The sequence below is a fragment of the Verticillium nonalfalfae genome (genome assembly GCF_003724135.2).
Source record: "Verticillium nonalfalfae strain VnAa140/NRRL 66861 chromosome Unknown scaffold_9, whole genome shotgun sequence".
NCBI lineage: Eukaryota > Fungi > Ascomycota > Sordariomycetes > Glomerellales > Plectosphaerellaceae > Verticillium > Verticillium nonalfalfae.
This window is the reverse complement of record NW_021167234.1, coordinates 13,688-35,407: the sequence shown is the minus strand read 5'-3', so window position 1 is coordinate 35,407 and position 21,720 is coordinate 13,688. Positions and strand designations below refer to the sequence as shown.

The 21,720-nt window shown below is 56.9% G+C and overlaps 6 protein-coding genes across 6 annotated transcripts; 4 read left to right on the top strand and 2 right to left on the bottom strand.

Annotated features, from left to right (window-relative positions):
• Positions 1-114: 114 nt before the first annotated feature.
• D7B24_009165 (uncharacterized protein) lies at positions 115-2,269 on the top strand (the record flags this gene model as incomplete). The annotated part of the gene is made up of 4 exons (XM_028643243.1): positions 115-414; positions 565-647; positions 703-2,123; positions 2,187-2,269. 4 exons carry the CDS (start codon positions 115-117, stop codon positions 2,267-2,269), a joined length of 1,887 nt encoding a protein of 628 aa, XP_028498294.1.
• A 714-nt stretch (positions 2,270-2,983) lies between these two features.
• Positions 2,984-3,675, bottom strand: SPC24 (kinetochore-associated Ndc80 complex subunit spc24; the record flags this gene model as incomplete). Its single annotated transcript, XM_028643242.1, has 2 exons — positions 2,984-3,450; positions 3,516-3,675. 2 exons carry the CDS (start codon positions 3,673-3,675, stop codon positions 2,984-2,986), a joined length of 627 nt encoding a protein of 208 aa, XP_028498293.1.
• A 454-nt stretch (positions 3,676-4,129) lies between these two features.
• Positions 4,130-4,751, top strand: FIS1 (mitochondrial membrane protein; the record flags this gene model as incomplete). The annotated part of the gene is made up of 4 exons (XM_028643241.1): positions 4,130-4,148; positions 4,199-4,217; positions 4,268-4,361; positions 4,422-4,751. 4 exons carry the CDS (start codon positions 4,130-4,132, stop codon positions 4,749-4,751), a joined length of 462 nt encoding a protein of 153 aa, XP_028498292.1.
• Positions 4,752-5,775: 1,024 nt separating this feature from the next.
• On the top strand, positions 5,776-8,234 carry D7B24_009162 (uncharacterized protein; the record flags this gene model as incomplete). The annotated part of the gene is made up of 4 exons (XM_028643240.1): positions 5,776-5,792; positions 6,210-6,465; positions 6,557-7,089; positions 7,169-8,234. The coding sequence occupies 4 exons, from the start codon at positions 5,776-5,778 to the stop codon at positions 8,232-8,234; spliced, it is 1,872 nt and encodes a 623-aa protein (XP_028498291.1).
• Positions 8,235-10,930: 2,696 nt separating this feature from the next.
• Positions 10,931-13,705, top strand: NIT4 (Nitrogen assimilation transcription factor nit-4; the record flags this gene model as incomplete). Its single annotated transcript, XM_028643239.1, has 2 exons — positions 10,931-12,516; positions 12,568-13,705. 2 exons carry the CDS (start codon positions 10,931-10,933, stop codon positions 13,703-13,705), a joined length of 2,724 nt encoding a protein of 907 aa, XP_028498290.1.
• A 993-nt stretch (positions 13,706-14,698) lies between these two features.
• XLR1 (Xylanolytic transcriptional activator xlnR) lies at positions 14,699-17,677 on the bottom strand (the record flags this gene model as incomplete). Its single annotated transcript, XM_028643238.1, has 3 exons — positions 14,699-14,842; positions 14,907-17,275; positions 17,332-17,677. 3 exons carry the CDS (start codon positions 17,675-17,677, stop codon positions 14,699-14,701), a joined length of 2,859 nt encoding a protein of 952 aa, XP_028498289.1.
• Between the last annotated feature and the right edge of the window lie 4,043 nt (positions 17,678-21,720).

The window sequence follows — 21,720 nt, the reverse complement described above, 5'->3', positions numbered from 1 at the left end:
CGATTTCGGCGGACAGGAGGCCGACCATTGGAGGGGCCGCAAGCCGATCATCACGAAGCGCGGCGACCACGAGCCGCCGGATGCCGTGGTCAAAGTTTGCAGAACCACACGCCAATGGCATCGTCACTCACGAACGGTCAGCCGCAACAGCAGCAGCAGCTGGCTGCTGTGAACGTCTACCCATCACCAGCCTCGACTTTTGGCGGACGGCCACAGGCGTCGCCACACCAGCAGCAGCAGCAGCACCGCGCGACTGAGCTGAAGCGCGAGCAAGAGGCCGTTCCTGCATATGGCCATGAGTCCCTCGTCGCCAGCCCGGAGGACCAGGCGAGCCCTGACGGACCGGCGAAAAAGAAGCAGAAGCGTAACAAGCCTACGCTGAGCTGTCGCGAATGTGTTGACAGAAAGACAAAGGTACGACTAACGGTTTGCCGATCTACGTCCGATGAAGTGAGCGCGGCTTGAGTTGTGGTGAGCTTGCCATGTGCGCTCTGTTGACTCATTGCCGTCTTATTCCAAATTTTGCCCATTTCACGTCGCGCGCACCGAGACTGACCGTCGCAGTGCGATAGAGGCCGGCCCCATTGCCTGGCCTGCATCAAACGACAGACCGAGTGCAAATATGATGCTGTTGCGGATCTCCTCGAGTAAGATGCTCAGCAGGTTCGACGGCATTCTACTGGCCATACTGACCGAGCACAGAGAAACAACGCGCACTGCCGCCAATGGGCGCCGCATGACGAAGCCTCCTAAAAAACGAAGTTCGGACGGAAGCCCTTCTGTCATTCCGAATGTCGCCGATCGCGGCGCCATTGATGGTCGCAGTTTTGCCTCCCGCGGCCTCACCAACTCGAGCACGCTCCTCTCCAATGTGCCCTACTCCCTACCGACGGCGAGCAATGTTTTTGGCATCGGGTCTGAGCACCCTTTTGCCAACTACTGGACGTTCGAGGGCGGTTTGCCAGAGGTCATTGGTGTGCTGCCAGACAAATTCCAAGCAGATATTCTGCTGACCAAATATTTTGACGTTGTCGATCCCGTCTATCCCATGATCCACCGTCAGACCTTCTACGCAGACTATGAGCACTTCTGGAGCCTGCCCTTAGAAGAGCGAAACCAGTCAGACCCTGCTTTCATCGGCCTCATCTTCACCATGCTCGCTCTCGGCACACAATTTGTGGAGTCACCCAACACAAGCAAAGAGGCTGCTAAACAAACGGCCGAGTTCTACGCCTCTGCCAGCAATCAGGCGCTGCGCATCTTCTCCTATCTCAGCACTGCATCTATGCGGTCTGTCCAGGCCATGGTCCTCGTCACATATTTCCTCATTAATGATAATCATGCGTCCGACGGATGGGCGTTCTCGGGCATCCTGGTGCGCCAGGCGTATGCCATGGGTCTTCATCGCGATCCCAACATAGTCACCCCTCATGCCTCTCTGTTTGAGAAACAACAGCGTCGTAAGCTGTGGCAGGCTGTCCTCCTTCAGGATACTTTTCTCACTGTTCTTCTGTCCTTACCTCCTTCGGCGACTCACACCGACGTCTCCGTCGAGGATCTTTCCGACGACGGCTCCGCCATCGCCAACAGTGATCCCACCGACATTGCCTACATTCGCGGCTCGTGGACGTTGGCAAACCTCGTCCAGGAAACAATATGCTCGCCACGCTCCCTCGACCTCCCCATCTGTGCTACCGCCCGCCACAAGTCTAAGCTCATCGCCGACTTTCGTGCCGTGTACCGCTCTTTTCCCGACGTGTTCCGAAGCTGGGACGGCGAGTCGCTCTCGGCCCTTGCACGCACGAACCGTCGTGTGGTACGTCAGACCCTCTTCTTGACGAGCAACTACCATCACAACCTGATGCTCGTTCATGCGTCGGAAAGCGCCGACGTGCCGGCGAACGTGCGCGGGACGCTCGAGGCAGCGCACGACGCTATCGGCAGCTTCTTCCTCCTGTTCTCACTGTTCGAGCTCGAGGCAAGGGTGTGGTGGGTTTTCAATCACAGGGCGTTCTTGGAGGCGCTGTGCATCGGAAGCGTCATTCGAGAGGCGGCGAAACAGCCGGGCGGTACGGAGCTCGTCGTGCGAGACCCGCTGTTTGTGAGGGCGAGAGCAGATATCCGTGAGTGCCTTTCGCCTGGATGCATCTGATGGTCAAACTAACAAGTACCAGGGCGGATGATAGAAATCATGAGGATTATGGGCGATGGCGAGCAAGGGTCCGATGTCGCAAGGACGAGGGTGGTCGTGTTGGAGGAGTTCTTGTAACTTGCATGAGCTGACTTGGCATGGGGGCTGGCGTCTATGAGAAGTCGAGTCGGCGTCGTTCCTATCATGGCTTTTTCGGTACAGAACAAAGCAGCACGGGAGACATAATAATGTACAAATGTCTGCATCCGATTTGACAAGATTATGTGACGGGCAGGGCCTTACACATATGTCCCGCAGCCAGTGAGCTCAAGACATTGGATCCATCTTTCCCATCCAAGTTATGATTCATCTGAGAAGAAGTCTGCGGTGCTTCTCAAGATAAAAGTCCTGGTTTACTTGTTTGTTGACATTTGTTTGTTGCAGCTTGGTGACGGAGCAGCAGCATTTCTGTCGCACTACTGGATCTTTGAGTGGCCCTATGGACAGTTCAGTGAGCCTTCGGCACCAGTCGACCAGGGAGTTCAGATTATTGTTTTGGGACACATGCCAGCATGGCCTGGAGGACGAATGCACCGTCCTTGAGACGGCTAGATAAGGCTTGCTGATACAGTCCGTGCTCTTCAACCATAGTTGACCAGTTCTCACATTATTCAGAAGGCTGGTTGAAGACAGAATAACTGAAACATTTGACATTCATCTGCCAACACTGATCGTCATCCGTTATATTCATTCTGATGCGGTGTTCTTGTTGTTCCAAACGGCCCTGCTATCCAATATCAAATGGTATCCAACGCCAAACGCCCTCCCAATTCCTTCTTGCGTACAAGCACCTTACAAGGTCTGCCAGAAATAGTTGGCATAGAAAAACTTGCTGAACTTCTTGTCCATGTTGACCACATGCACATCCCCCTTGCGGTCATTCCGCACCACGGCCCTGGAGAAGACCTCTCCGCCACCGCCCTCCTTCTCGTCCCGCTCAATCTCAATGCCGAGGCCGCGGTACACGCTCAGTCGCAGCAGCACCTCGTCCTCCAGGGGGTCGCGCGCGCGCCTCCTGCGCGCCTCCTCGTCCGCGGCGCCGTCGACGCCCTGGACCTCGAGCTCCTGCAGACGCGCGGCGAGGTCGGCGGCCTGGGCGGCGAGGCGCTCTGCTTCGACCTCGGCGTCTGAGGCGGCCTTCGCGGTGCGGAACTTTTGCGTGTCGAGGGAAGCGATTTCGGAGGCGTGGGCCGCAGAGGAGTGCGAGGCTGTCAGGTCGTTGTGTTGGGAGGTCATGGTGTTGAGGGTGCGGGAGAGCTCTGGCGTGCCGTGTCAGTTTCACGTTCGTAATAGGGGGAGGGGGGGTAAGATGGGGACGACGCACTCTTGAGGGCATTTTCGGCTTCGCGGGCGCGCAGGTCGCGGGCCTGTTGGAGGGTGGAGAGGGACTCATTGATGCGGGCGCATGCTTGTTTATCGGGCTGGATGTTGAAGTTGTCAATGGTGTGGTGGATGAGCGTTGCGGGGTCCTCGGCGAGAAGCATTTTCACGGTCGATGTGTGGTGAGCGGCTGAGTGCGTTGAGAGCTGTGTCGGTCTCGATGAAGGGCAAGGTCGATGCACTCACGATAACAGGGTGAGGATGTCACGGTCGCGCTCGCGTGGTGTTGATGTGAGAGTGCATGCACTGTCCCGCTGTCCCAATGTGGTAGGTTCTAAATAAAGCTGTATCACCGGGACGACGTGGGGGGTTCTTATCGCTTGGCTTATCGTTTCTTCGCAGGCCGCCCGCTCGTCGTCATTGTGGCGTGGCCCCATGTCTACATCCAGCTTCAGCCACGTTTGCTCTCGCCGCGGCATCTTTGCATCGCCAACTTCCTGTTTGCCAGACTGACTTTGCTTGTCCTCCTAACGATTGCTCTGCCTCACACCTCGCTGAGAACAAAATTACCCTGAAATCCTTGACATCCAACCTCGGACCTCTTGGAAAGCCCTCAAAATGGTCTCCGAGCTACCCTGTAGGTGCCCTCGCCCCATCACATGCAACGTCCCACTGACCAGTTCGTAGATGCCCTCGATGCCGAGTCGTGAGTCCGAAGCGATATCTCCCTTCCAAGATCAATCTAACAACAAGCAGGCCTCTCAAGGCGTCCGAGCTTCAGGTTCTCCGCGCCCAGTACGAGAAAGAAGGCGACATGGTCGGAGTGCAGACCAAATTCAACTACGCCTGGGTATGGCTGTCTTCCTCAGGCCTCACGCACTTCCAGATCATAGTCACTGACCACACGCAGGGCCTGGTGAAATCCGACTCCCGCAACGACCAGCAACTCGGCGTGCGCCTCCTCTCCGAAATCTTCCGCGTGTCCCCCGAGCGCCGCCGCGAGTGCCTTTACTACCTGGCTCTGGGCAACTACAAGCTCGGCAACTATGGCGAGGCGAGACGATACAACGATCTTCTCCTGGAGAAGGAGCCGGCGAATCTGCAGGCGTCCAACCTGCGGCAGCTGGTGGACGACAAGGTGGCCAAGGAGGGCCTGATGGGCGTGGCGATCGTCAGTGGTGTCGCTGTCGCGGCAGGTGTAGTGGGGGCCTTTTTGATGCGGAATGTGCGCAAGAGGTAGAGCGGCTTGAAAAGTATCGCTGCTGTTTGGTTCTGTGGTTTGGAGAGGGGGCAAAGTCATCGTGTACGATGAGAGGGACTGTGGGTGTACATAACCACCCGGAGGATGCTGGGTCACGGCGGCGCAATCTGTATTTCTAAGAGACTGTAGGAGGTGGATACAACAAACGCTCAAGTTTACATTACTAAGTCCCTCTCCCTGCAACATCTCGTTGATCTGCCTATCACCTCTCACGCAGCGATCTAGGGCCCGGAAGTTTTGGGCAACTGAAGACAGTAAATGTGCATCGAAGAGCCGAGGGATACAACGAGTACGAATTGGAACAAACGTAAACATTTGCCCGATGCTTTCAAAGTCCGTGAAGGGCACTCCAGTCATCGGATGTATTAAAACGAATTTGAAGACTCGATGAGGTGTCCAAGGCCTTGCACTGACACAGCGCCGATGTTGGTGACGATCAACCCCCTATGCCGATGAACACTTCGATGGGCAACTGCCTGTTGCCTAGAATGGAAGATAAAGATGCGAGCCCTTGTCTCAGCAAGGCCGGGGAGCGAGGCCGTATCAAAAGATGCTGGAAAAAAACGCCAAGTGGTCTCCGAACAGCATCTCAGTGCCGGAGGGTCCATGGTGAATCGTGTGGAATGCCACAGACATGGTCGAAGCTAGCGGTGCCCCACCAAAGAAGCAGGTGCCCAGCGTCCAGGACCTGACCTGACCCCAACGTCACTTGCTTGCTCAACCTGCTCCACTCGACGCCGCTGCCACATCATATTGCACAAGGGTACAACGCGAGCGCCCACGAGCTCCTACGGTCGCCGGTACCATCGGCGATTGTCCATCGAACACACCCTCCGTCTTCCTACGAAATCCTGCGGCGCATGCCACCTACGAGGCATCCCTCATCTGCTGACCGTTTCATTCAACGAGTATTTTGTCAGGCTTGTCTATCCTCTGCTCCAACACTGAGTTCGCCGTGGTTGCCTGCCTTGGGTACTTGCCTACCTGATCAACCCCAAGTTGGATGATTCACCAATCCGGGTACGTGGAACATCAGTCGCTTTCGCCAATGCCCTCCTTGTCTCTACGGGACAAATAGGACGGCCAGGGTGCTATTACGAGATCTCTTAATAGGAATCACTTTGCCAAATAGTCTTGTCTGATGTTGTCTCGCTTCTGGGTACTGACATTCAGCCAGATATCCCCCCACGGCTCAATTTACATTCGATGCACCAGTGACAGCACACAGCCTCGTCATTTGGCTTGCTGACGGCCAAAGCCTGCAAGTCGATTAAGTCCAGGCGCCCTCCGACCTAGTCATACCTCCACCGAGCTAGCACAAGCCAGCCCTCTGTTTCAGCGTCAGACTTCCAGCCAATTCGTCTTCACGAACTCTTTGCCCCGACGCCAAATATCTGCTCGATCCAACCTTCACGGCCCCCCTGCGTATTAAGTTAGACCCTTTCCGACACATACGCTCGATACGCCTTCGAGCTTCATCAGTCTGGCGTTCCGAGCGCTTCGAACTGCTGGCCTTCTTGCCGGCCTTGGTCTGACAGCTCTCGCTGCCTACCAGCGCAATCAAGAAGAGGCCAACATGAACTTCCAAGATGGGAGTAGGGCTCGGGGCGATAGAGAAGCCGGCCTCAATCGCGAAGTCGTCTACTGCCATGCGTGCGAACACGAATGGGAAAAGGATACGCTTCATGGACTCGTGTGCCCGCGGTGCGAAAGCGAAGCAACAGAAATCGTTTGTTCGCCCCAACACAGCGTCGGGTGACCATATATGTTGACAAACTCCATAGATTTCCCAAGAGAACGATCCTCGCGACTTCCACGATGCCCCATCGCCTCTCTCCTCCGGCGACGGTCCCCGTGGGCCCCGCAGGGCAGACTCCGACTCCGACCCCGACGAAGCTGATATTGAGGAACACTTACACCAAGGCCCCCATGGATTCAATGTACATCGATCCACATGGGGTCATCCTCACGGAGATGAACAAGGTGGGCGCCAGCCGCCTGATCCCGCCAATGGGGACCAGGTGATAGGCCGCTTCCTCGAGCTCCTGAGCACATTTGGAAACGGGGCACAAGGCGGGCCAGACTTTGACCATGACCATCCGCAAAGGCCTCCCCAACCATTTGGCAGCAGTCCATTTGGCGGTTCTGGAAATGTGCGGACGTTCACTACTAGGCGAGGGAACGGTTTCACAAGCTTCACAATCGCTACCGGACCGATCCATGTCCAAGGCGGTGGTCGGGCTCGAGCATTTGGACGCCCTTCCGAAGAGCAGGGGCAGGGGCAGGGGCAGGGGCAGGGCAATGATGATTTTCAGTCGTAAGTCCAGCTTTCCCCAGACTCACATCGTGAGCTCATTACGGGATGATGCGGAACCTTGGCCTGATGATGAATCCAGAGTTTTCAGCAACATTCTCACGGGCGCCGGTCCACCACAACAGCCGCACGGTGAAGACATGCCTGGACAAGGCCCACGGCCCCGCGCCGCTGGTACCCAGAACCTTGCTGCGAGTCTGCATCAGATCTTGAACATGCTGGCCCCAGGAAATGGTCAATTTGGTGATGCGGTCTACACGCAAGAAGCTCTCGACCGGATCATTTCCAACATGATGGAGACGAACCCGCAGTCAAACGCCGCGCCGCCAGCCTCTGAGGACGCCATCGGCAAATTGCAACGCAAGGCAGTGGATGACGACATGCTGGGCCCCGAAGGCACGGCCGAGTGTACCATTTGCATCGATGAGCTGAAGAAGGGCGAGGAAGTGGTATACTTGCCTTGCAAGCACTGGTTCCATGACACGTGCGTCGTGATGTGGCTCAAGGAGCACAACACTTGTCCCATTTGTCGAACACCGATCGAGGAGAGGACCGAAAGTGCGAGCGATGGTCAGCAAGGTGATGGAGGGGAAGGGAGCGGCAGACCGGCACCCGGACCATCGAATTCAGCGCCACCCGGTGGTGGACAACCTCCCCCGTTTTTCGGGTTCGGCATGCCAAGTCCCCACGGTGATGGCGCTCCTCCCCCCAACAGCACAGGCGGCCGGGGCTATGCTGCTCCGCCGCAACCGCCTCACCCGTCGACGCGGCCTGTACATACACGGCAATTCCACTGGTCCTTCCAACTACCACAGAATGGGCCAGCGGGCAACACGAGGGGCGAGGGCAGCTCCCGCAGCCCTCGAGGCTATGACATCTTCCCACCGAGACCGTACGACTCACAGTCTTCGTCTCGACAGTCGTCTCAGAGGCGGCACTCGATGTCTCCACCAGCAACGAACACGGGCTCTCGCACTAGGCAACGAAGCCCAACACCGAGCAGTTGGAATCGGGAACACCAGCAGGCCGGGGCAGGCCAAGGACAGAACCAGACTCCATCACAGGGTGGCCCGCTTAGTTGGCTGAGGAATCGCTTGTCCAGGTCTGGTCCGAGTGACGGGCCGCCCCCGGATGGTGAATCTCGGTAACTGGACGTGGAAACATGGGACAATGAAAGGACGGGTGAGCGCGCATGGTCGGCCGCCCGGAGATGTGTAAGGAAGTTGCCTTGGCTGTACATACTTCTTGGCCATGTCCAATCCTCACAGCAGCATACATTTTGAGGGGCAGGGGGAGGTGGATCAACGATGAACGATACGGGGCAGTGGAGAACGGATCTTCGAATCGCAGCCTTTACTTGGTTCCTCCACGTATCCGCGTGTACAGGAAGGGGGGCAGGGAAGTGCAGTCTGCGATGGGGACGACTGGAGAAGCCAGTTGCGCGGAACCGGGGGGGGGGAGACATCGTGTGACCGACGCGGCAGGTGAGAGGAAGCCAACCACTCCCGGCGGCGGATAGGTATACTAGATCGACCAGTGCATGCATCACGCGAGAAACATATATCAGGACCAGAACGAGATGTATTGACAGATCTGGTGGTGAGCCAGGTCGGAGAGGGCGAGAGGGCGGCCAAGGAGGCATGTGCCAAGACGTGGTGAAATGACGCAGGGTCTGCTGAACGGTCTGTGCCAGGACCCCGCGGTTTCCCCCACCAAATCAAGCATGTCGCCGTGGGCTTGGAAAAGGGCATCGAGTGGGGTGCACCCGATCGCTCCGCGGAGCGACAGCACAACAAAGCATGGCATCAGCGTGGGTGGACATGTGCCGCCGCAACGAGACGCAGCGCCAACGCCAATGCGTGGCGAGACGTGGTCGGTTCCCCCACCGGCTGCTGATGAAGAGAGGTCGGGCGCTGTTCGTTGCTCTGGGGCTTGGGCTTTGCTTGTACCACGCTGCTGTACTGAGCCAGTCTCTGCCATTGCGCCATTCTTCTTTCCTTCCTTCCTTCCTTCCCTGTAGACTGGATATTGGCTGCTGCAGCGTTGATCCGTGCTGCTCAGACTGACCCTGCAACCCGCTCCGCCATTGCTTTGACAGTGGGCGGATGAAGTCATTGCCAAGAGGGTCGAGTGAACCAAATTTGCCTGCCGCATCCAATGAAGGAACCGAAAAAGCGGACGCCCAGTGCTGCCAACTGCCTTGCCGTGTCCCACGCTGCCCCTTGCGGTGCCCTCCCTGTCCTTTGCGACGAGCATGCGATGGGGGCCCTACGATGGCGGGAATGGAGGCGCCAGACTGAGGAGGGAGGGAGGGGGGGGCAATGGTGTTTGAGCAAATGTCGGGCCTTTCCCCACTTGGCACTTCTCTTACCTAATACTTGCCTCAGGTGTGGCCAGTGCCTGCCTCTAGCTGGCCCAGCTCTTGCCTCGCTCGCGCCCTTGCTGGGTCCGGATGCTGCTTCATGTCTGGCCGCCCTCGCTCGCTCCTACCTGACTGCGTGCCTGCCTGCCTGTCTGTCTGTCTGTGCCTGCCTGTCTGTGCCTGCCTCTCTGTCCCGTCGGTTTCGTGTTCCGGCTGTGCCTGCCCTGCTTCCGGTCTTCGGGGGGAGAGAGAGAGGGAAACGAACTACTTGTCTTTCTCACTAATCACCCGCTCAGAGTCGTTCAACCACCATCGGAAGAAGAGGGACCCAAGGCACCCTGCCTCACCTAGCAACACATTCAGTTGCTTATCAACCACTTGCCCGCCAAAGTTTGGTCAGCCCTTACAGTACTTGATCTGCCTGGCCTGGCGACTCAGGGTCAGCTCCCTCCGACAAAGACAAACTTCTGGCGATCAACTACTCATAGCGTCCCCATTTCTCATCAGCCGCAGCCTGGGCGCATCCCTGCAGAACCTGTCACCTTTATTGACTGACGCCCTGGGCTAACGAACATCGGCCTGACCTCCTCCACACGCCAAGGCCCGGCCAGTCACGACCACTGTTGCAACCAAAGCCCTTGCGCTCAATTCGAGCCTTCACATTTTTCGCATAGCCGCTGCGGCATCGCTCACCACTGCTGTCATCAAAATCATCGACTTCTCGCGATCCCCGACAAGGACAATTGACTGCCTGTCCTGCCCGGGTCCCCCAACGACACCCTCCATCTGCAGCCTGCGTCTCCTGGGTACCCCGGATCATCCGTCGCCCTCTCTGCCTCCTCGCAGATCTCACGAGGCGGGGCTGTCACTGCCTCTGATCCGCCTGTCACTCAACCTCATCTACGTCCACGTCCCGATTCAGCCTTCAACCACCCCGCCAGCCATGTTGCGCCCCTGACGGGAGTGTGCAATGACCAGTTGACCAGTCACCCGCGCCTACTAGCAAAGGCAAGATACCAATCTCATCGCAGCCCGTCTTGACCACCAACGCCCGCTCGACTGCAGCTCCCTGCCCGCGACCTCCCTTATCAGTCTAACCTCGTGGCGACTCCTCCAATCGCGCAACCTCTCGTTATCTCATCCACCCTCCACGACCTTGCCCGGTTGTGTACCGCCTCACCATACTGGCCCAGTCGCCCGGGTCGGCAGTCAAGCCTCAGTCAGGCCCTTGGTTATCCCGTCCCATCCGCGTACTGCCGCTATCCATCAGCCTGCTGCTGGCCCCTCCCCCTCCTGGGCCGAGCCACTGTTCAACGACACACCCGCCACCTTGTTCTCGCATCTCCGGCATCTCCAGCTCACTCTTGTGAGCGAGTGAGCGAGTGAGCGAGTGACTGCCTGATTGATTGATTGATTGACTGACGGACGGACGGACGGACGAGCGGCCTGAGACACGATAGCTAGTGAATCTGCGTCTCCGCCATGGACGACCCTCAGGTTACTATCCGCCAGCCTGCCGCTGCTCTGAGCTCCGTCAACGGCCACTCCACAGCGGCGCCTGGCCCCCCGGCAAACAAGAAGAAGCCCCGCCGCGGTGCCGACTCGGCCGCGCAGAAACGGAGATGCGTGAGCACCGCCTGCATTGCTTGTCGCCGGAGGAAATCCAAATGCGATGGCGCCCTGCCCAGCTGTGCTGCCTGTGCCAGCGTGTACGGCACTGAGTGCGTTTACGATCCCAACTCGGACCACCGGCGCAAGGGCGTGTATCGTGAGAAGATCGATAGCATGAAGGCCCGCACCTCCACTCTGCAGATTCTCATCGAAGCCATCTTGAATGCCGCCGAGGACGAGGTGCCAGACATTGTCAAACGGATCCGGACGTGCGACAGCCTCGACACGGTGGCCGAACAGATTATCAAACACGAAGACAACTCGCAGGAGGACGAGCAAGGGTTCGAAGAGACCTTTGAGGATGAGTACACGACCAACCAACCCGTTGAGGGGGAGCGTGAGCTGGCCCGCAAGATGGGCGAGCTCCGCCTCGAGAACGGCGCTGTGCGGTTCATCGGAGGCACGTCTCATCTCATCTATCTCGGCGACCCCATGGATGACCGCGTCGAACAGCCTGCGGCCAGCCAACTCGCTGTCAACGAGGACCCCGTCGTCAGTTGGACCACCGTCACCAAGGACAAGGAACTTGTCGCCCACCTCATGAATATGTACTTCAACTGGCACTATCCCTACTTCGCCACCTTGTCCAAAACCCTCTTCTACCGCGACTTTGTCAAGGGTCGTTACGCCCTACCCACCAAAGGCACAGCGTACTGCTCGCCCTTGCTCGTCAATGCCATGCTCGCCCTCGGCTGCCACTTCACAAGCGTTCCGGGCGCCACACCAGAAGATGGTCGGTCCAAAGGAGATCATTTCTTTGCAGAAGCCAAACGGCTCATCATCGAAAATGATGAATACGAGAAGCCAAGATTGACGACGGTACAGGCCCTGGCGCTCATGTCCGTTCGTGAAGCTGGTTGTGGCCGTGAAGCCAAAGGCTGGGTCTACTCAGGCATGGCTTTCCGCATGGCGCAGGACATCGGTCTTAATTTCGATGACGGTGGCATCTCAGCCGACAGAGAAAACTTGGGAGAGCACGCCGTCGACGCCAGGCGTATCACCTTTTGGGGATGTTTCTTGTTCGACAAGTGCTGGTCCAATTACCTTGGCCGACTGCCACAGATCCCCAAAAACTCATACAACGTACCCAAGTATGACGTTTTCCCTGGGGAGGACGCGGAACTCTGGTCGGCGTATTCCGATGCCGGCTTTGATCGCACAATCCAGCAGCCGTCACGAACGAGGGCCATAGGTCTGCAACTCGCGAAGCTCTGTGAAATCAGTAGTGATCTGCTCCTCTTTTTCTACCACCCGAACCACATTGGACGTTCTAGTGGTAAGGCTGTCGAGTTGAAAAAGCTGAGTGAACTGCACCGCCGACTCGAGGACTGGCGCAAAGAGCTTCCTCGAGAACTTGAACCCAAGGATGGCCAACTGCCAAACGCCATCCTCATGCAGTACGTTTCCCCAGGCTTCTGCAGTATTCTCGAAAACTGACACGTTTGCAGCATGTTCTTCCACCTACAGTACATCCATCTGTTCCGCCCCTTCCTCAAGTATACCCCTGCGGCCTCGCCCCTACCATCCCATGTCTCACCGCGGCGGATCTGCACCGCCAATGCCGGTGCCATATCCAAGCTCATGCGCCTCTACAAGAAGACTTGGAACCTGCGCCAGATTTGCAATATTGCAGTCTACATGGTGCACAGCGCATGCACCATTCACATGCTCAACCTACCCGAGAAGACAGCTCGACGTGACATCACGCATGGTGTCAAGCACCTCGAGGAGATCGCCGAAGATTGGCCATGTGCGCGCCGCACTCTTGGCATCATCAGTGTTCTCGGTCGGAAATGGAACGTTGAGCTTCCTGACGAGGCCTCCGTTACCCTTCGTCGCACAGACGAAAAGTATGGTACCTTCAACACGAGCGACGTCCCGAGTCCTTCCTCAAACCACGGAACCGGCGTTTCTCCGACGGGCTCCAACGACCATGTGCCATCGCCCGCTCCTCAACCCACCCAGGGCTACAGTCCCATCGACCAGTTTATTCAACCACGCATACCGGGCGACATCTCGGCGCAAACCGGGAACTTCCCTCTCGCCAGCCCCTCGCTTGACCTTGCTTCTCTCACATCAACACCAACCTCGAATCCACAGGTCCCCCTCACCTCGTGGCCGTCGGCACAGCCCATTCCTGCCTACCACCGTCCTCAAAAGCAACAACAACAACATCAACAGGCGCAGCAGCAGCAGCAGCAACAACAAGCACGACAGCAGCAGCAGCAACAACAAGCACAACAGCAGCAGCAGCAAAGACATCAACGACCGATGCCCCCACGACCGCTACCTCCCAGCCCCCAGGTCTTCCAAGAGCTCGACCAAGACTGGTTCCTCAACGACGGCGCCAAGTGGCACCAGAACTTCGAGGCTTGGGGCATGGCGGGCATGTCCGCAGAACAGAGCCCGCAAAACATGTTCATGTTCCAGGGCGGCACTCCCGACAGTAGCGGCAGACAATATCGCGTCAATGGGCCGCAGGCTAACGACGCTCCGCCTCGAAACGGCTCAGAGGAGCGCATCGGCTTTGAGGCGCTGAGTTCGCTGCGGGACAACCCCGGTTGGCTGCCGCCGGGCCTGGACTAAATGTTTGCAATTTGGAAGGATAGGGGACTGATGTATTTTCATGGGTAACTTTGTCTGCTCCTAGTCAGGCTGGTCCCTCTGCCTGCCGCGTTTGGTCATGATTGGGCGTTTTTTTTGTATTCGATTGAGCGGACATGATAGCTGCTACTGTCACTCACGCCTGGTCCTCGGATAGCCAACGATGTACTCTTCAAGGTCGCGATTACGTCACATCCCATACCTACGTTGTCTGTAATCATGAGTCGACTTTGATGCATACAACCAAGCGCCGCTTTGTATAGTCGGGATGTCAGCCTTGATGTTGCCCTCTTTATCTTCTTGAGAGGCAGGTAATTGATCATGGCTGAGCGTCTATATGTGGAAACCACTGGACCGAAGACAGCTATCTCTCCATGTGCACATGATGACTGAGCTATATCCCAGCGTAGTCGTAAGATCTAACATCAAATGAAAAAAAATCATTTGTGCATTCACAGGAACCGCAGAGGCGCGCACGGCAGAGTTGAAAAATGTTATTATAATCGCCTACTCGACACTCGTCTCCCAGATGAACGCTTTCCAACAACCATGTACAGTTCGTGAACTCACCACCTGCAGCACGCAAGCCAATGCCGTCCTCTGTCCACGCCCTGATGCCCGAGTCTCACGAACAAGCATGAGCAGCCGCTCCCAACAGCAGAAGAGCTCCGACATTCTTCCCCGCCAATGCGCTGGTAAGGTTTTCAGCGTTGGGTATTCTTCATGTCTCGTGTCTCTTGCCCTTGTTTCATTCCATTCCCAGGCCCGCAGCTGGTCCGCCTTTGTCTTTTTTGTGTTGCCATGTTTGTATGCCTTTCCCGTTTCAAGTGTCGGACCCCGTCTGCGACTGGTATATCACGCCCGCCCTAGTTCCTGCTCCAGCATTTGCGCCCCTTTCCCAAACCAAATCAAAGTGCGCTATTCGCAGAAATCCAAAATATTCGTCATCGTACAGTTCTGTCACATGTGCTGCCATCACAGGGCAAGACCAGTGCCGTCGCCAGTCCAGCGGTACAAAGCCAGCAGCTCACGTCGGCGCTGGTGCTGTTCGCCTAGGTCTTCGGGCACCCGACCACGGACCTGTGCCAGAGCACTCCGCATTACTTTGCTGAAGTTGCGCTGCGAGGCGGTTAGCATCATGTGTATATGGTTTCAAGTAGTGTACGATGGGAGTGCTACGAACCTGATACTCCGTATTAAGTGTCACCACGCAAGCTTCGTGGGCCCGGACGATGGTTTCGCAAGCTTTCACTACACTCGGGCTGGCTTCTAATTGCAGCTTGTCTGCGATTAGGAGCAGCAAGAACGAGCCCTGCAGCAAGTAGATGCCGAAAAAGAAAGGCATGAACTCTAGGCCTGGGTCGAACTCGAGAATGTGGCTGATGGCTTCGGCTGCCGAGACGGCGTGCCCTGTGGCCGTGATGAAGCCCTGGCTTGAAATCCATAGATCGTTATCATCAATTAAATTGATAGGATCCCACTTTCCGGCGAGAAGAATATGCAGTACATGCATGACATGCGTGCCATATGCCATGACGATCTTGGTCTGGATATCCGACTCTGTCATTCGATTCGACGAGTTCGTGTGCACTGAGTGGACCGAGGGAGTACCAATATCTGCAGCGCCGTTGTGGTCAGGGGCATCCAGTGCAGACGCCTGATCGCAATTGGGCGCTAGACCTTCGCCTTCGGGGTGCATGCGACGAAGGTACTGCTGCTCGAAACGCTTCAAACTATGCTCGTAAGCCTCGAGGTGGCGCGTGATCTCCATAGCCTGCTCATCCCAGTCTCGTGCCATGCGAAAACCTACACCAAAGCGCGGGTGGTTTCGCGCGTGATGCAAGTCGACTATCTCACCAAGTATGGTCATGAGAGGGAGGAAATATCCAAAGATACTATGTCCTGTACACTCAAAGTGAGGTCCGCGGATTCGCAAAGGTTGCTGATGAAGGCCCTCGCCGGCGAGGTTGGGATCCGTCGTGTTACCCATGTAGCTCTCGAAATCACCGTTCTGATAGGCCATGTCGTCCATCGGCTGGAAGAGGCCGGAGCATTCAAGGTCCAAGAGGAAGAGGGGGCGGTTGTAACAAAGAGCCAGATGCCGATCGACAATATAGGCCAGCCACCAGATCCGTCGGCGCTCCTCTCGTTCCTCTTCAGTGATGGAGCCCGGCGTGCTGGTACCGCCATTCATGCCGTTGGAAGCTCCGACATCCCCGTCATCTCCGTCGACAGGCCCCATGGGTCTCATGGAAGGCGGGAGCTCGCGACCAAGCTTGAGCTCGCGTGCTAGAGACCACGCTGCGTTCCACCACCGTAGGCTCGCTCCCTTATATTCGCTTGCAGACACCACAGTAGCCAAGTGGATGTAGGTGATGACATCATCCAGCTTGCCAGCAGCCCCGAACGCGCCTGACTCTCCTGTCAGAGCATCGAGGCTCATGGTGCCGGGAAGCGCAACCCCAAGCCCTCCAAGTGCAACGCCATCGATGACTGGACTTGTTGCTGGCGAGGGCTCTCCCGTGGGCGTATGGATCAGTGGCTTGAGAAGACTGACAGTCAATTCAAGGAGCCTCTGACAGATCTTGCCCCTCGCCGAGGGGATGCTCGTCAAAAATGGAGCATCGCTAGTTTGGGCGGCAACCCAAAGCATGCTTGCTAGCAGAGCGGGCTGGCACAGTCTTGGTTTCGTAGGATGGAGGAAAGCTCGCTTCCGGAAGACATACCCTAGGACGTAGGGCGACATAGGGTGCATCTGCGCAGATGAAGATGAGGCGAAGTAGAGGTCAACCAAGTCGCAGGCCAATGGTATGGGAACAATGTTGTTGAGGTGAGGGATGAGAGGCTCCAATACTGGATAACGTAGGTTTTGAGTGCCGTGTACGTAACTGTGTTGAGGAATATGGGATGGATATTGTGCCGTTGGTGAGGACATGTTTATCCACCCGGGAGAAGTTGGCTCGTTGCCCATGGGATACGCGCCCATCGGGCTATTGCCGATTCGGAAATGAGGATTCGTAGGGTAGGCTGCCGGGCTCTGAGCCTGCATGCCGTACGGTAGCTCCGTATATGCCGGCATGTTGCCCTGGCTGGGCCCATACGGTCCATGTGTCGGACCGTTTAGCATCGGGGCTCCCAACGCTTGCCTTTCATATCCATGGTGCATGCCGGCTCCGTAGCTATTCATGTCCAGAGTAGTTGGGCTGCCAAGATGCTCCCTCTCTAAGACTTGGTGCTGGGCCATGTGGTGTTGGTGTGTGTTCAAGTCGTCCAAAGTGTCCAGGGATGCCGTTCGCTGGCTCTGCCGCGTTGCGTCTTCGCTCATATCATCCACCTTGATGCCAGAGTGGGAACTCGAACCATTAGTTGAAACCCTTCTGGGGGCAGGTTCACCATTGTGTTCAGAGGAGTCTCCATTTTCGTCTGTATCTGATTTTCCATTGGATCCGTTGGCCGCCTGTGCTGCCGCTGCCGCTGCTTGGGCGAGGTCTTTCCTGGACGCCTTGCCGCGCTTCTTCCTCTCACGGACGTATTCGCAGCCCAGGCCGAATTCTAATGCCTTGGGTCAGCAATTTGTTGCTGCTTACAATCATTGGCTTCCAACATACCTATACAATGAGCGCAGGGATGTTGCCCGTCGCACTTGGTCCTCAATTGGTTGCATTGGTCGCATGCCCGGCTAATCCTCCTCCTGATAGGGCCTGAGCCAGTAGAAGTCCTGGTTGCTGGACCGTATGGGTGTTGCCGATGTTTTTGCTGAGGAGCGTTTCGCGCGAGGTGGGGGTTGTGGACTGCAGCGTGTTGAAGTTGTTGCTGAAGGGCGTAACCCTGGGACATTTCGTTCATGCCGCCAGGATGGGGGTGGTTGGCGGGCGCATGCCCGTTGGAGAAAAGAGTTGAAGCTGGAAGCGCGGCGTGATAGGGCGAAAATCGATGCAACGGGTTGGACAACATTGTGACTCCCGTCTCAGGATGTTGCAGACCCACGATGGCTACGGTTGCTGGTAACGTCCTGTCGTTACGTCAGGATTATGCGGCGTGGCAATTCTGTTGTGCCGATATCGACGCTGAGAAGGGGTGTTCTCCGATCAAATGAGTCCTCAGAAGGGAGTCGGGATCAAAAGGGACCTTGGCAGCTGTGAGGGAGACGACGTCTATATGTTGGAAATGGCAGTGGGAGACCAGGCAGGCTTGATCCACCTTGAGTTCGGGCCAGAGCTAAAGAGGTGCTGGTTAGCAAGTAAAGCAGGGGCCAAGATGCTGAGGTGTGGGGAAGAGACGGAGAAGATGGCGGAGAGCATGCAGATATTAGGTAGCTGGGTGGAATCGAAGGAGCAGGGGTCGTGTCAACAAGACGCCGAGGTGTGATCTGTGGCGAACGGGAACGCAACCATGTACCGTACATAAATAAGTACGTACGCGTGAGAAGGATGGTGGGGTTGACGGTGTGTGTGGGTGGACGAAATGACAGGGACAAGTGGGAGATGGGTCAAGCCCCCGACCAGACCTAATGCAAACTTGAAGAAGAGAGTGAAGTCCACTTGCCGTCGTCCTCAACGTTGAAGTTGGGTGGTAAGAAGACGTGCGTCACCGAGGAGAGCAGGTGGATGAGCGATGGCGGAAGCCAAGTCCGGAAATGTTACAATAGCGTTAAGAGAGAGCCCAACGCCTCGGTCTCGCTGTTGTGCCACCTGGAGACTGTCAATTGGCGGTGATTTAGAAATAACAAAGTCGAGATCGGCTTGTATCAGAACAGGGACAAGGCCAGGCTAGTCAGAACGCGGCTCAGGAAGATCGGTTCAGGCCCGGGGGAGAGTCTTTTCTTGATACAGGTTATTAAGATGAGTTGATGATGCAAGAAAGCTTTCGCAAAGCCAAGCTTCTCCCGACAATACACTGGTGGCTGTTGTAGCGTTGAACAAGTGAGCATGCAAAACTTCAAAGCAATGAACGTCTAGCAAGAGACATCACCGCCGGCCGCCGGAAGGAGCAGGAAAGGTTGAGTAACAGAAATGGAGACGATGTATGTGCTGGCTGGAGTGATAATTTTTGTTAGCGGATGATGTCCCCCGGCTCGTTCTCGAAGCCGAGAGGTGGCACAGGCGACAGGGCCAGGATCGTCTGGTTCCTCCTCTTCTCCCCCTTGGGGTAGGATGGGAGCCGCTTGCACACAAGAGGATAGGGAGCGACAGAGCCAGGCTTTTCCAGGGTTGCAATGAGGGGAACAGGGGTCTTGGACATACGGTCGAGACCAGACGAGCGAACCAAGAGATGGGAGGGGAAAACGGGCGACTGGCGCCGAGTGTGGGTGTGGTGTGGGGTTAAGCAGAGACGTTGCAGTACATGTACATTGCAGTGGCTGAGAACTTTGTAACGCAACGAACAACTCAGGATGGCCATGGGCTGGACCAGAAGGGCCGGCTGGGGTGCAGAAGCGGGATCGAGGCATACTGATGGTGCCTGGCACCAGAGGCAGGTCTGGACAGTCACCAGCATGTTGCCCGCATGCTTCAGCCCATTGATGCTCGGGGTTGGTAGGGTGTGGTTGATGGACCGAGGGACAGGCCGAGTTGTATGCAATCCAGCATGGGACTGATGGGGTGCTTGGGTTGGGCAGCGGACGGTTGGCGCCGGCGCGGGCATCGGTAGCATGTCCTGACCTGACCGACGTGGAAGTCTGGGGTCTCCACCCATGAGTCGTTCAACTGTCGACTCCCTCCTTGAAGAGATGCTTACTGGAAGCTTTTCGGCGAGCTGGCACTGCCTGGACTGTGCCAACCCGGCTGTTGCTACACCGATTCGGCGAGCTCGCTCACGACCACGTCTTCCTAGCCCTCGGTCGTAAGACAACCGGCCACGAACCTTACTCGAAGGTATCTTAGTGAGAGGTAGGTGGGGCTAGTCGTCCATGGCAAAAGCGTAGCCTCGGCCACGGTCAATGATTGTGCGAAATGGTCTCTTGTCTGCGACAGAAGGCGAAGAAAAACGATCGCCAACCACAGTGCGATGGCCCGTCCCTATCCACCTGGAAAGAACCGAAGGTACTCTCCCCTTCCACCCACGCGGGCCGACGGGCGCCCGAGTGCAGGCCCAGCTGCTGATGAGTGGCAGAAAGGGGGGGTCAGGGCGTGCTCTGTGGTCAGGGGAGTATAGTATGTTGGTGGCTGCTAGCGGCTTGTCATCGACTGGTGGAATTGATTCTCACACGACGGCGAGACAAACGGGCCCAAGGTCTGTCGACGCTAGAAGTCATGGGCATCGACAGACCGAGACCGGCCAGCGGCGTGGGAATGGCACAACGTGGGCTCCAAGGTGGCGCTGCTGGCGGTTCGCATCATGCTCCTGATCCTGTTGGTGCCCATGTCGAGGCCATGTGTGACGCAGGTGCAAATGACAGAAGAAGCAAGGCGTAGACGCGGAGAAGTAGAAGTGCGAGACATTACCCCAATTCTGATCGATGCTGGTGGTGGTTGCTGTGTCTCATCGAGCCTGTCAGTGTTCGCTTGGGCGCACCACAGTGCCTGGCGTGCATCCAGCGGTACTCCAGACCCCGGCCCTTGCCCCCTTGTGCCGTACTAGCGAGGGTGGTGGGCGCTCAGGAGCCAGATTGGCTTCGGTACTTCGCGATACCAGCCGATGGAGCAAGCCTGGGACGGACGGGAGCAACGGTATGTCAAAGGATGCCTGCCATGCTTTTGCAGCAGTCCAACATGCTTGGTGGCCCTGGTGGCCATTGCCATTTGTCCATGGTGAACGCCTGGGACGTCTGGGGCGCCACTTGAGGTAGGGACACGGCGTAGACGGGAGATGGTTGCGAAGGCCGAAAAGACGTCGCGCCGAGTCCCGTGTGCCGTGTTTTTGATCAGATCGGTGTGGTGGTGTGCCCTTGCCTTTCTGACCTCAGGACATGCCAGTGTTTCCTCAGCGTGTGTCTATGTATGTGTGTTTGTGTGATATGGTCGGCGCTGGGAGTCTCGTGTGTCGTCCAGTTCTATTGGAGTCGCTACGTCGCGCGACCTTGTCTGGTGGAGGCAGATGGTAGCGGCGCAGGGCCAGAGTCACGCATCATCGTGTGGACTGCTTGGTCGCCCTCCTGGGAAGACATGGGCGCAACGGTGGGGAGCGCCATGACAATGGGAGGAATCACTGGCAAGAAAGCGTCGCCTGGCTGCATGGCCTGGTGCTGCCTTCCTCAAAAGGTCCTGCCCCGTGCCATCTCGTAGTCTTGTGACAAAGGGAGGAAGGTACAACCCAGCTCTGGTAGGCACCGCAGACAGCAAGTACGCGCACAGTACGGCAGCACCTTCTCCATGTCGCCTACCGACTGCCCATTCTTGGGAGCCTGGCGCCTCACCTTGACACCTAAACTCCCTGCCTCACTAGCCTTACCTGCCTACCTAAGGCAGGCACCTAGGTAGGTAAGCAGGTAGGTAGGCGGACTGAATTATTCTCGCAAGAATGTGCCATTGATGTGCTAGACCGCAAGTCAAGGACTAGCTTTGCTTGTCGACATCCTCCATGCATCACATCACCAGGATCCTGCTCGCCGTAAGGAGTACTTTGCCCGAAACGAAGGACTTGTCAGAACCAAACTTTCCAGCATCAGGAAATTGACTTGGGAAGGCCAGCCACGCCACATCTTTCACACGCTTGGCCGGGCCAAAGGGATCGACCCCGTCTGCAGGAACTTGCGTTGATTGGCCTGTAACCGTCAAGTCCATTCAAGCATGGAGAAAGAAAGCCGCCGAGCGAGCGGAGAAGGGAAACCCTGTGTCTCGTTGCAAGAGACCCGTCCCTCGAGCAGGTGTTGACTCGGTCGTGTCGGTCAGGTCAGGCAGGCCAAATGAGAGCTAGGTTTCCAGTCGCTGCAACATTCGAGTTAACCAAGTGATCAGCATGGAGGGTGCTAGCTCACTCCCTGTCTGCGATGCCATGTACCCAGAGGTACTGCTCCGAAGGCCCCAACCAGTCTTCCCTTGGGCCGCAGCGTACTCGCC